Here is a 14,664-nt window from a genome sequence, read left to right as displayed (position 1 = left end):
GGGATCTTAACACTCAAGTTAGTCATGGAGAAGCAGCAGATAATGCATTTAAAAGAATCAGTACACACACACCATACACACATACACACGCATACATATATACACACACATACACACACCTACACACATACACACACCACACACATACACACAGACACACAGAGACATACACTCACATATACATACAAATACACACACATACACAGACACACATACTCACATACACATACACACATACTCACATACACACACATACACACACATACATACACACATACACACACTATACACATACACACACATACACACACTACACACACACACACACACATACACACACACTACACACACACACATACAACTTTCATTCTTTCCCACAGATCGCTAACAAGTGAGAAAGGAGCATGTGTGTTGCTCTCCTCTCTCTCCGTTTCTTCTGATGAAACGACTTCTGAAGTAAGATGTGAACAAAACATGGGCTGAAATAGAAAATGATACAAATGATACAAATGCCACAGCCCGTGGAGTCGCAGCCCAAATAAAAATTGTACTTCTGATTGAGTGTAATGAATCTCAACATAATTTCTCCAAGCACAGACACACAAGGTGTGGTGGTGACACACACCTGTAATACTTAGAAACTCGAGGCAGGGAGGTCATGTGTGTAGCCTCTAAACAGAAAAACTGAATAAATTATGCATATAATTACATATACATGACACCAGTAGTGATAAAAATGAATGAATTGAGCCGGGCAGTGGTGGCTCACGCCTTTAATCCCAGCACTTTGGAGGCAGAGGCAGCGTGATCACAGTGATGGAATAACGATCAATAATCAATGCCAATCAATAATCAACAATCAACAACCAATAAATGGCAGTCAATAATCATCAATACTAATTGATAACCAATAATGATCAATAATTGATGGCACACGCTTTTAATCCCAGCACTTGGGAGGCAGAGGCATGGGATGATGGTGATGGAATAACAACCAATAATCGGTGCCAATCAATAATCAATAAATGGTAATCAATTGTTATCAATACTAATTGATAACCAATGATGATCAATAATTGATGGCACACGTTTTTAATGTCAGCACTTGGGAGGCAGAGGCAGGCAGATTTCTGAGTTCGAGGCCAGCCTGGTCTACAGAGTGAGTTCCAGGACAGCCAGGGCTACACAGAGAAACCCTGTCTCAAAAACCCAAAAATAAATAAATAAATAAATAAATAAATAAATAAATAAGAGAGAGAGAATGAATTATACAAACGATTACATATACATGAAACCAGTAGTGATAAAAATGAATGAATTGTACATACAATTACATATACTTGCCACCAATAGTGATAAAATGAATGAATTATAAATATAATTACATATATATGATACTAGTAGTGATAAAGGAAAGTAATCCAGTTTATATCTTAAACTGATTAAGTTTAACCCTTCAAATATTCAGAAGTTTACTTCTGGAAATATATTTTATCCTATTTAGTAAAATAGAGACACTTTCCGTTACTTTCTTATTTAAAAAAAAATACAGTATTTCTTTCATTAATTTGGATAAGTTGGAGGAGATACATGATCTATGGGATATTTTGCCCTTAAAAAGTAGTCCAGGTCTCTCTCTATATATATACACACATACACATATATATATGCATATATATGTATATACATATATATGTATATACACATATATGTATACATATATATATGTATATATCTCTGTATATGTATACACACACACACACATATATATAGTACTTTGCCACTGAAACATTAGGTTACCTAAAGGTTGTCTATTTTAAATCAATAATAGCTATTTTAACATCCAGATAATGTTGCCAACAGCGCTCTAAGTTGTAAAAGTTATGGTCTTTCTTCCCCTGATAATTCACTGTGTGATCCTAGCCAGATTGACTGCCTTTCTTAAACTTCAATTTCTCTGTGCTGCAGGAAGGATAGGAATGATTATCAGTTTCATATTCACATCCTAGAGCCTAAAATAAGTATTACAGACGCCGAGCATGTATTTGGAGAAAGTGTTAATGATCTCTTGGGGAAAAGGGGCTTTTGGTCAGAGCTCAAAAATACTTGTTATTGATGGAAAAATGCAAAGAAAAAATATTGAAGGTGTGCAGGTGAGTCATTGGCAGAGTGTTTTTCTCAGAGTCAATGAGACCCTGGGTTCAACCTGCAATGTGGGGAATGGGGTGATAGAAGAAATTTATTGAGCCTACTTGTATCTTGGTGAAAAGGGCAGTTTCAATTATTGACAAGGAGTTGTTTAATGCCTCAGTGATGCTGTCCAGTAAGATATTGAAAGAATTTTGCAGTGAAGTCCATGCATCAACAGTGCTATGAATTACCTCCAGGCAGGAGACAGGAGGTGAAATGGAGGCAGGGGCCACCAGGCAGGTGACAGGAGTAGAGATGGAGGCAGGGGCCACCAGGCAGGTGACAGGAGGTGAGATGGAGCCAGGGGCCACCAGGCAGGTGACAGGAGGTGAAATGGAGCCAGGGGCCACCAGGCAGGAGGCAGGAGGTGAAATGGAGCCAGGAGCCACCAGGCAGGAGACAGGAGTAGAGATGGAGGCAGGGGCCACCAGGCAGATGCCAGGAGGTGAGATGGAGCCAGGGGCCACCAGGCAGGTGACAGGAGGTGAAATGGAGCCAGGGGCCACCAGGCAGGAGGCAGGAGGTGAAATGGAGCCAGGAGCCACCAGGCAGGAGACAGGAGGTGAGATGGAGGCAGGGGCCACCAGGCAGGTGACAGGAGGTGAAATGGAGGCAGGGGCCACCAAGCAGGTGACAGGAGGTGAAATGGAGGCAGGGGCCATCAGGCAGGTGACAGGAGGTGAAATAGAGGCAGGGGCCACCAGGCAGGTGACTGGAGGTGAGATGGAGGCAGGGAGGACAAGGCACCAGGAAGGAAGGACTGACAGAGCTTGGTCTGAAAGATACAGAGCTCAGAAATCACCAGATGCAGACTGGCAAGATCCCCTAGCGAAGCACATGGAGGACAGATGCCATGAGAATAGTGACAGTGGAGCTGGCAATGGCCTCTCGACAAGGCTCACACAGAGAGCCACAATAAAGCATGGGGAATCAAGTAAGATGGAAACATTCTACTTTTCGGTCAGGCTATACAACGACAAAATAACATGTGTGGAGAAAGGTAATACTTATTTTTGTGTCACTAAATGACCCATGGACGTATACTGAAGATACCACATGCTTTCTAAGGTGCAGCAATATGAAACTTAACAATTTCTTCTAGGACATGGAGCTAGTGCTGATCCAGTTCAGGTACCAAGAGGCCTTTGCTGTTCAGAATGTAACCTCAGTGGCTTCAGTCCATGTCACTTTTTAAATATACTACGTGAATGATGGCAAGAAAGTTCAAATCGGCCCTGACTGAATACAAGCTTTATATATTGGAAAATCAAGTGAATTAGAAATATTCATGATATTCTAAATTCTAATCAAAAGACCCTGAAACTATAGAAGTGGTATCATTTATTTCTTCTTCATTGCATTAGATACAGTTGACTGAATAAATTTGTGAATAGACCTTAAAATGTTCTCACCAATGTCCAACATAGAGTTGTGCTCAGCACTCTTCATCACATGGACATCTTTTTTCTGTCAACCACAAGACGTCCACTGGACTGTCCTCACAGAGATGTTTGCCCACTGTCCACAACAGGGTTGTCCTCACCAATGTCCTCTCTTTAGATGCCCTTTTGCACTCTCCTCTCTCTGGATGCCCTTCTGTTCTCTCCTCTCTCTGGATTCCCTTCTGTCTTCTCCTATCTCTGGATGTCGTTTTATCCTCTCTTTGGATGCCCTTCTGTCTTCTTCTTTCTCTGGTTGCCTTTCTGTTCTTTCCTCTCTCTGGATGTCATTTTGTCCTGTCCTCCCTCTGGATACCCTTCTTTTCTCTCCGCTCTCCAGATGACCTTCTGCCCTCTCCTCTCTCTGTATGGCCGTCTTTACTCTTTTCTGTGGTTGACCTTCTGTCCTCTCCTCTCTATGGATGTTCTTCTTTTCTCTCTTCTCTCTGGAGGCCATACTCTCCTCTCCTCTATCTGGATACCCTTCTGTCTTCTCCTATCACCCGATGCCCTCCTGTCTTCGCCTCTTTGTGGATACCCTTCTGTTCTCTGCTCTCTCTACATGCCCTTCTGTTCTCTATGTTCTCACCATGCACTGTCTCCTGCCTGGTGGCCCCTGGCTCCATTTCATCTCCTGTCTCCTGCCTGGTGGCCCCTGGCTAACTTATCTGCTTCTTCACCTCTGGCCTTCCCTTGTCTCTTCTTTTTTGTACTTTTAGCTGAGACAGATTCCTGACTGCTGGAGGGGAAGGAGTTCAAGGAGGAGGAGGGGGAGGAAGGGGAGAAGGGGGAAGGGGAGTTGGAGGAGTAAGGAGAGGACGAGAAGGAGGAGGAAGTGGAGGAGGTGGAGGAAAAGGAGGTGGAAGAGGAGGGGAAGGAGGAGGGGAAGGAGAAAGAAGAGGAAGGAGGAAAAGGAGTAAGGTAGGGGAGGAAGGAAGGGGAAAAGAAGGAAGGAGAGGTGGAGGAGTAAGGGGAGGAGGAGGTGGAGGAAAAGGAGGTGGAGGAGGAGTTGGAGGAGCAGGGGAAGGATGAGGAGGGAGGGGAAGGACAAGGATGGGGGGGAGGAAGAAGAGGAAGGAGGAGGAGGGAGGGAGGAGGAAGAAGGAGGAGGAAAAGGAGAAAGAAGAGGAAGGAGGAAAAGGAGTAAGGTAGGGGAGGAAGGAAGGGGAAAAGGAGGAAGGAGAGGTGGAGGAGTAAGGGGAGGAGGAGGTGGAGGAATAGGAGGTGGAAGAGGAGGGGGAGGAGAAGGGGAAGGATGAGGAGGGAGGGGGAGGACAAGGATGAGGGGGAGGAGGAAGAAGAGGAAGGAGGAGGAGGGAGGTGGAGGAAGAAGGAGAGGAAGGAGGAGGAGGAAGAAGAGGAAAGAGGAGGAGGAGGAAGGAAGGGGGAGAAAGAGGAAGGAGGAGGAGAAGTAGAATGTGAAGATGAAGAAGATGAAGGTGATGAAGATGAAGATGAAGATGGTGAAGAAGATGAAGATGTCAAGGCTTCTTTTGCTCAGCTCTGGTTTCCAGTAGACAGATGAATGAACATTTTTCAGATGTTCTGGAAGTTCTAGCGTCAAATCCCCAAGGCCTATGGCTGTGAAGAAGTTAACGGCAAACTGGGTGTTGCGTGTGTTGTCTCAGGTCACAGGGGGTCACAGTCCTCCACAGAATGGCGGAAGAGTTTCCTCCTTTAGCCTTGTGTTCAGATCAGGAAGACCCGTGTAGTCACACAGTTCCTGGAAGAAGATCATGACAAAAGTCCTACTGGACGACCTCTTGGTCTCTTCACTCGGCTTCACACATCTGAGATGAGTCCACAGAATTGAGTGTTTTGAAAAACAATTAACAATTTTACCCTTGAATGATGCTTGGAAAAAAGCAAAAGTTCAGTGCATAGCAGTCCTCCTGTCTCCTGATGAATTGCTTCAAGTTTTTCTCAATTTAGGAAAATGTCGCCTGTAAGACTCTGTCTTTCTCTGTCTCCGGCTGTGGAGGTGGCAGAGGCAGGCAGGGCAGACTTCCTAGCTGTCTTGGACACACTTTGTAGACTAGGTTGGCCTCAAACCTGTAAGAGCCCGCCTCTGCCTTTCAAATGCTGGGATTAAAGCTGTACACCACTATGACCGGCTGAGATTCTCATCATTTTTATTAATGATTCTAGCTTTGGCCAGGCAGTGGTGGTGGCAGAGAGAGGTGGATCAGTGTACATTTGAGGCTAGCCTAGTCTACAGACCAAGTTACAGGAAAGCTGAGGCTAAACAAAGAGGAGCTCTTTCCAGAAATGAAACAACAAAATATCAATTGGTATTGATTACTGATTGGCATTGACTGCTGATTATCATTGTAATTGATCATTTTTAGTTATTGACCAGCATGGATTACTGGTCATTGATTAGTATTATTGATTAGCGTGTTTATTGGTAATTGATTAGTATCAATTACTGTGGCCGTTCCATGGGTGTGGCTTCTATGGGACGAGGGTGGGGGTCTGATGTGGTGAGTAATCAATATTAATCAATTATCAATAATCAATACTAGTCAAAGACCAATAGTGATCAATCAATAGTGGCACAGGCCTTTAATCCCAGGACTCAGGAGGCAGAGAAACAACAACAAAATATTTTGGATTTAATATACAGAGACATGATTTGTTTCATCCTGTTGTCTGTAGAACTTTGGTAAGGAAGGCCAGTTGGGTTTCACTAAGGGCTTTTTGACTGATTGTATTTCAGCTCTGATTGTGTGTCTTCCTTCGGACATGAAACTAGAACCATAAATGTGCTCTAGGATTTTATTTTACTATCACGTGTTTGTGGACTGTTGTTAAAGGTCAGTTACATAGACTGAGATGGTGGTGAAATTTCTCTCCATGTATTTCTGGTTGTCTGTAAAGTCACTGCATAAACTGGCTTAGTCTGGAACCACGGATATCTGAAACCAGATCTACCTAGAAAGATTCATGGAGTTCCAGGACAATGAATGATATTTATGTTGATATCCTTTTTTATGTATTTTCACCATCTAAGTAAGTCTGCCTGGCACACAGAGTTCCAGGATGACTGATTATATTGATCTTTTATTGTGCATTTTATTTAAAAAATGGATGATAAAATGATCTAATTGACGTGATTTTATTATTCAGTTTCTCTCTCTCTCTCTCTCTCTCTCTCTCTCTCTCTCTCTCTCTCTCCCCCGTGTGTGTTGCGAAGGAGGTAGGGGTGGGTTGAAGGTGTGAAATGGTAGTGGTTTAATTTAAGAAGGAAAGATTAGCTCTTTGCTGGATCTTCTAATCTGAGTATATTTATTTGTTTTTAAGGAAGTTTTACTGGATATAAATATCTTTTAAATTATTATTAACATGTTTATGCCTGTATAAAATTTAAAATATGTATAAATCATGATTAAAAATGTGGATATAATATGCTTATATGAGTGAGGACAATGTGTAATATTAATAACATCTTCTGGTCTAGGATTAGTAAACTCTTTAAAAGTAACTTAGAATCTTAACGGACCACACTGTATACTAGAAATAGGATGGGGCTCAAAGAGATATCACTGTACCCAGAACTGTATGTTTATATGTATCATTAGACAATAAAATTTAATTATATGTCCTCATGTTAACTATTCCAAGAAAAGATTCAGACCCATACTATTATTTTATATTTATTGTCCCTGTGTAGATATATTGATTAAATATATTTTTGTCTTTTCATATCAATTTTTAAGTTTATTTTCATTAGGAACAAAACGAACTAAGATCAAGTTAACAAGTTTAATTTACTTGTAATTCATTTGCTATTAAGTACATGATGTGAATAACAAACCATATCTCAGGTGTATATTCTATATGTAATTAATAAAAAGTCAATTTTTAATAAGCCATGAACTTGTGTCTATTGCTTGTCTGGGATTTCTGTTTCAGAATTCTTATTTTAAAGTGAAAACTTTACATAGAAATTTTTAATAAGCTGGGTAGTGGTGGCTCACTCCTTTTACTGGGTATAAATATCTTTTAACTTATTAATTATTAACATGTTTATGCCTGGATAAAATTTAAAATATGTATAAACCATGAATAAAAACATAGATATAATATCCATATATGAGTGAGGACATTGTCCAATCTTAATAACTTCTGGTCTAGGAGTAGTAAACTCTTTCAAGTAACTTAGAATCTTAAGGTGTTGGGCCTTGGATGAGGTAACTTCATTTAACCTGCCACCTTTAGTCACGTAGGACACAGGTAGAGGGCTTGATTAACAAGTCTCCACCTCCAGAGATTTAAATATTAATGAATTATCAAAAGGCCAGGGGCATAGCTAATTAAGTTATTCCCTCTCCTTTCTCCCTTCCCTATAAGATTGGTCTCCCCTGGCTTTTGGCAGGGGAAGCATGTACCACCTACATCCATTCACCATGTCATGAACAATAAAAGCTTTGGAAAACCAGACTCCTCGTCTGATCTGCCACCTCCAGGTTCCCAGCCTTTGGAAAGTTGAGCCGCCCACCGCCAGCCAGCAGCGGCTGTATCAATGTGGGATCTTCCGGTGGCGGCATGGGAAGCCCGCCTGGGACCCTGATGCCAGACCACCACGGGATTGGACTCCGGACTCCCTTTCCCTCCCCCCCCACCCCACCCGCGAGATTTTTTTCCCCACATTAAGGGATAGAGACCACGTTGTGTACTAGAAATAGGATAGGGTTCAAAGAGATATCACTGTACCCAGAACTGTATGTTTACATGTATCATATTTTTAAAATTAGACAATAAAATTTAATTATACATCCTCATGTTAACTATTACAAGGAAAGATTCAGACCCATATTATCAGTTTATATTTATTTTACCTGTGTAGATATAAGAATTAAATATACTTTTGTCCTTTCATATCAAATTTTAAGTTTATTTTTATTAGGAGCAAAATGAACTAGGGTCAAGTTAACAAGTTTAATTTACTTGAAATTCATTGGCTATTAAGTACATGATGTAAATAACAAACCATGTCTCATATGTATATTCTATATGTAATTAATAAAAAGTCAAATTTTAATAAGCCATGAACTTGCGTATATTGCTTGTCTGGGATTCCTGTTTCAGAATATTCATTGTTAAGTGAAAACTTCACATAGAAATCTTCAGTAAGCATATTTGTAGGTTTGGCAGAAAGTAAACCAGACATGTCTGGAGCAGAAGAGTACTGAAGGGCATTTTATCTCAGAGGAAAATTAACTGCAGCAATAGGTGACAGTGAGACCCAGCATAGGGCAGCATAAATGTTCTTTGCTGGCAGCAGGCTGTGTGGCTCCTGGCAACTTATCCTTTGATAATCTGTGGGGTTCTGTGAATATTGAAGTCTTTTCTTCCTTTGTTAGTATGCTAGTTTTGGAGGCAAATGGTTGGAAAAACTTTTAGGTTCTTTTGAGAAGCCTTTCTACAAGTAAGAGAGAAGCTATCAGAATAAGAATAAAACAAACCATTAAGACATAAAATGAATACCTTGTAGGCCTGATATTTCTTCTTTGTGTAATAGGGATAATATTGATTCAGTGGGATCGTCAAGAATAATGGTGGCCACCTTAACCTTAACCCTGAGCCTAACCGTATCCTAACCCTCACCTCTTAATTTCCTAACCTCCTAAACCTAATTCTAAGAACCTTTATCCTAATCCTATCCATCACTGTCTAATCCCCTAATCCTAAATCAAACCCTGCTTGCTGTGGGGCATATTTCTTAATTGCAACTTTGGATGTGAGAAACCTTTTATTAATCTTGTTCTTTTGAGATGTTCAGATCCACCTTTAATCTGGGCTACAGATTCTTTTGACAACCTACATATATAAAGGACTTTGAACAGGGTGGTGTTTTGTTTTTTTGTACTTGCCCTAGGTTTTTTGTTTTTTTTTTTTTTTTTTTTACAAAACAAAGGTGAATTCTTTGTTTATTTGTGTTTTAAAAGTGGTATTAGTAAGTACTTATTTCGGCCTGGTTGTGGTGGCACAGGCCTTTAATCCCAGCACTTGGGAGGCAGAGGCAGGGGAATTTTTGAGTTCAAGGCCTGCCTGGTCTACACGGAGTGTTACAGTACAACCAGGGCTAAGCAGAGATGGCGGCCAGCCTGAGACTACATTTCCCATGAGAACTAGTGCCAAGTTGGCTGTCAGAGAACTAACTGCTTATGCGTAGCAAATGCAATCCAAGATGGTGGCCGGCCTTCAAACTACATATCCCATAATGTCGCAAGGAAAAAGGAAGATGGCATCCAGTCGAAGACTACATTTCCCATGAAGGCTTGGGGCCAGTGGCATGAGTGGGGTCCTTCTGACATCAGAAACCATGTAACGCGATCCAATCGCTGCTGCCAAAGAATGGGGAGATGACCCTAGGTTCCAGGTATTGTGTCCGGAGGGTGGAAGCAGAGGTTCCGGGCTACCCGTGAGCATGCGGAGGCACCTGTGAATCTGAGGCAGGGGCATGACTGGAGCTGCCTCCAGTTACTGGCTGGTGGACCTATGGACACGCCCCCAGACTTGTATAAAGGAAAACTGTATCGTGGTGGGCATTATTATTGAAAGACCCACAGAAGGGGAGACCCTCACTCTTGTCTTGGGAGATCGAGGCCAGCAAACATGAAGAGGCTTTATTTCAGGATTCAGCCGGGCTGAGGTTGAGACTCATAATGAGGGGTGTTGATATCAAGGCCAGGGGGAGAAGGGTATTCAAAGGAAAAAAACCACAAACCAGGGGGTTGAATGGGAAACCAAGGAAAAACATCATAAAAATAGTGGACAGTCCCAGCCCATTATTCAGTCGGTCATGTGGGAAACATCTTGTACATGTTTTTCTCATAAATTGAATCTTGCTCAACCATCTACTTTGTGGTCAGCCAGTTCCAGGAATGACCCAGCTGACCTGGAGTTTTAGTTCTGCTTTCTTTGTGGTTAGCCAGTTCCTGGAACCTGGAGCTAGTGAACCCTCTGGACTACATTCTTGGCTCAGCTCTAGGGGGTCACGCAAACTTTCCATGCCCTTTATAAATTTTTATATCTTTCAACTGTCACCTGGTCATCGTTTTCATGTGGACACAAAGGTCACCAGTATGTGTGAAACTGACCATCAATGGACTGTGATTACTATTCTGGGCTTTCATTTTAAGATCTAAAGTAAAGTACGTAAGTACAGACACAGTGTTACATGACTTAAATCCCAGGAGATGACTGCCAAGCAGTTCTCTGATTCAATCATCCTGGTACAGAACATGTTTTAGGTAAAGAAAAGCTTAGATACACACAAAGTGTTACACATGTATTACCCAGCATTCAGGAGACAGAGTCATGCAGATCTGAGTTCAAGGTTCATCTACAGAGCACGATCAAGGACAGCCGAGCTTAGGCAGTGAAGTTGTTGAAAAATAGAAAGCTGGTGATGATGTAATAGTAGGGGCCAAGTTCTAGCCCCAGCAGGCAGAGGGACTCAGCAGCTTTGTCCATGTGGCTCTGGGAGGAAAGAATAGAAGTGATGACTGAGACAATTGATGCTGGTTGGCTGTAGTTAAAAAATTAGTGGTGATGAAGTAGAAGCCAGCACCACTGAGGTGACATCTTCTCGGAACTGTTTTCTGAGAGGACAAAGAAGTTGTATTCCAGAGGTTGCCAAGGTAGTTCCTTGTTGTGCACCTGGAGTCATCATTTGTGAGAATCACCCAGGTGGTATTGGTTTCAAAGGCATAAATGAACCTGTCATGCAGAGCAGCTAAGGCTTGGCCCAGTGAAGGGAGTGCATGAGAGGAAAACAGTGAATCCTAGTCGCAGGGGAAGAACCCAGCATATTGAAGATGTCAGTCCCATGGGATGAGCAGAGAGAACAGCAGCAGCAGTAGAGTGGAGTCAAGCAGAACCTAGAGTGCTACAGAGGGAAGAGCTGGAGAAGTGACCCAATCTCTTTTGAGGAGTGCAGATGATCAAGTGTGGATCCCAGATACTGGAACAAGAATCTGTAATGTTGAAGTTACCTTTGAAATCCCAATATTTTGAAATTCCAGAGCTGTGGGGTACCTGCTCAGGAAAACAGTTCCAAACAGTGCAGTAACAGATAGTGAGGTAGGTCTTTGGATCAAGTACCTTTTCCACTGCCATGTATGACTTGTGCTTGAACAGGAGCATCTTTTAATAATAAGGACCACAGGCACAAAGATGAGTTTGTAAAGCCCAATCAGTTCTGTTTTAGAGAGTGCACAAAATCCACTTGAACAAACATCCTATGACAACGCCCCCTTGTCAACAGCCAGTCAAGGTACAACTGCAGGGTTATGCTACATATCAATAACTAATATACCTTACAGAGAAAAAGTTAGTGTACCCATCATGGTTGTCAGATGATTTTGCCCCTTTGATTGGTTCCTGCAGATTATGCCAGTCATATAGTTTTTAAAATATTAAGCTGCTGACCTGTATGTTAATGTCCCAATCTTGCTGTAACTGCAATAAATACCTAGCACCCCTAGACCTGCTCGGTCAGTTTTGATCTCACGTGAGGCTGACTGGCGAGAATCCTTATTACAGTGCTCATAATAAAGACCTCCACGTATTTGCATTTCAATAGGCTCCTTGTTGGTCATTGGGGTCTCTGTGACTTGGACATAAAATCTTAATGCATTGACCCAAGACCCCCAGAACTCCCAACTTAAGGATTGAAAGGGCGCTTTTTAATATCCACCATTGTTTCTGTGTCAGGGGATTGTCTGCCAGATTTGTTTGTGTGCTTTGGTTTTCAGGTTTTCCTTGAGTATCTGTGGTGAGAGATGACTAAATTGAACCTGGAACCCTGCTACAGTGGATACGCTGTAGAGTCGCAGCCCCAAAGTGCTTCAAAGATGTTCCAGAGCCTGGTATAGTGGATGGTGTTTCTCTGGTCTTAATTTCTGGGAAGGTTAGAGCAGACTTGGAGCCCTGTTACAGGGCTCACAGTTGCCATCCTGTCTTCATTTTCTCCACTGTCCAAGTGGAGGAATTTGCTGGATAGCCTCTACCGCTCCCTTGTGGCTGTCTATTTTTTGTGTTGCAATTTGTTATTCTCTGAGGAAATGAGACAGACTCCACCCTAGTCAATTTATTTTCTAGCCACACACCTTGGGTTAAATCCTTAACAACAGGTCCTAGACCCATTGACTAGTCCATGACAGAGAGCTCTTTCAGACAGCATCCAGGGAAAAATCAGGCTCTGCCTACCTTATTTTAAAGGGTAGAAAGACAAAGACCTCATTTTCTACCTCCTGAACTACCCTCTGCCCAGTTCATATGTGACTCTAGTTTTGAACTTGGAGCTGTCATAAGGTGGAAGGTCATTCTTCATCAAGTCTCACAAAATTAGCATATCTTCCTTGGACAAGAGGTCTTGTTTTGTTGGTGGCCATTTCCAGTTGTGTGGGACAATCTGCTTTTCTGTCCACCTTCCAGCTGTTTTAGCCTCATCTTCTGTAGCACTGGCCTGGGAAACTGGTGTTAAAGACACCTCACCCCAGGTCAGCACAGCCTCTATGCTCCCCATTCCAGTGTATCCTTCTCTGCTCTGAGCCAGGTACCCTCCCTATTTTGTCTTTGTTCAGCCACAACTCCAATTCCCTCTTGTGGCGGCAGGGCTCTTGTAATTGATATACTTAGCTCATTGGTTTTCCATTGTTACAACTTCCTAATTTATTATTGTGTCTGTGTCATAGTTGTCTTAAGTTTTCAACATTTCAGAGCTTCAATCATCTGCAGGAACTTCAATCGATGGTGAGCCCTCATCTGAATGGCTGGTTGCTATGTCTGTGAGAGATAGTGTTGATGATTGATTAGGAAGACTATTCCACTGAGGGTGGCAATATCCCTAAGCAAGTGGTCCTGGGCTGGATAAGAGAGCAGGCTGAGCATGAGACAGTGACCAAGCAAGAGAGCAAGCCAGGAGACAGTGTTTCTCCATGATTTTTGCCTTCAGTTTCTAATGTAAGCTTTAAAAATGATGGACTGTGATCTGACAGAATCATGTACAACAACCACTTATTACCTGAGATGATTTTGCTTAGAGGATTCAATCACAGCAGCAGAGTAGCAAGTTAGAACAACAACATGGTATCGAAGGGGTATTTGCTGCTGTACAGAATCTATGTTGTAGATTTTATTCTTGTGAACAGGACAAATTTTGGGTAAATCGATTTTTGGATTGGTTGGTGTCTTTAACTCTCCACTGAGGTTTCTGCCTGACTGCAAGATGTGGCCTCTTCAGCATCCATATCTAACTGCTATGCACCTCAGCTAAGATCAACCCCATAGACTCCTTGGTGACCTCTGATTCGTGGTCTCTGGCACATCCTAAATGTACCCGCTCCCCCCAGGCAGCTACAGATTTTGATTAATTTACCCCCTCTGGCCCTCTCTTGTCTCTCGTCACACCTGTTCCTGGTTCTCCCCAATTCCCGTTTCTTATCTGCACTCCTATCCAGTTCTCCGTCTTCCATCTGCCTCCTATGATAATTTTATTCCCGCTTCTGAGTGAGATTCAACTGTGCTCATTTGGGCTTTCTTTTTTGTTTAGTTTCTTTGTGTCTATGGAGTGTACTGTGGGTTTCCTGTATTTTATGATTATTATTCACTTGTAAGAGAGTACATACATGCATGTGATTTTAGGTCTGGGTTACCTCACTCAGGATAATAGTTTCTAGCTGTATCCTTTTGCCTGCAAAACTCATGATGTCCTTGTATTTAATAACTAAATAGTTTTTTTCCTTTTTTAAATGAACCACATTTCTGTATTCATATTTTGGTTCAGCCGCATCTGAATTCTTCCTGTTTCAAGTTGTTATAAATAAAATGAGTAAGAATTTAGTGGAGTCCCTACTCTAGGTCACCTGCCTTCACAGAGTCTCTCCTGTATCTTCTGTTTGTCCTTTGAGAGGGTGTGGTCCCCTGGGTATCCATGATGTTGTATCAAGTCGCTATTGGGTTAATTTTTCAGATGTGTGCTCAGTACAGTTGATCTGTTTCCCCCTGCATATCCCTCTCAATT

At 42.1% G+C, this 14,664-nt stretch overlaps 1 protein-coding gene across 1 annotated transcript in view; it reads left to right on the top strand.

Annotated features, from left to right (window-relative positions):
* Positions 1-14,664, top strand: part of LOC143437253 (uncharacterized) — a 215,948-nt gene that overhangs the window by 73,843 nt on the left and 127,441 nt on the right. Inside the window, 1 exon segment of the mRNA XM_076922086.1 lies at positions 10,778-10,784. Coding sequence (XP_076778201.1) covers positions 10,778-10,784 — 7 coding nt within the window.

This window comes from Arvicanthis niloticus, chromosome Y, assembly GCF_011762505.2.
Source record: "Arvicanthis niloticus isolate mArvNil1 chromosome Y, mArvNil1.pat.X, whole genome shotgun sequence".
In the NCBI taxonomy this organism is placed as follows: domain Eukaryota; kingdom Metazoa; phylum Chordata; class Mammalia; order Rodentia; family Muridae; genus Arvicanthis; species Arvicanthis niloticus.
Note: the sequence above shows the minus strand (reverse complement) of the source record. Positions and strands in the feature narration are given on the sequence as shown.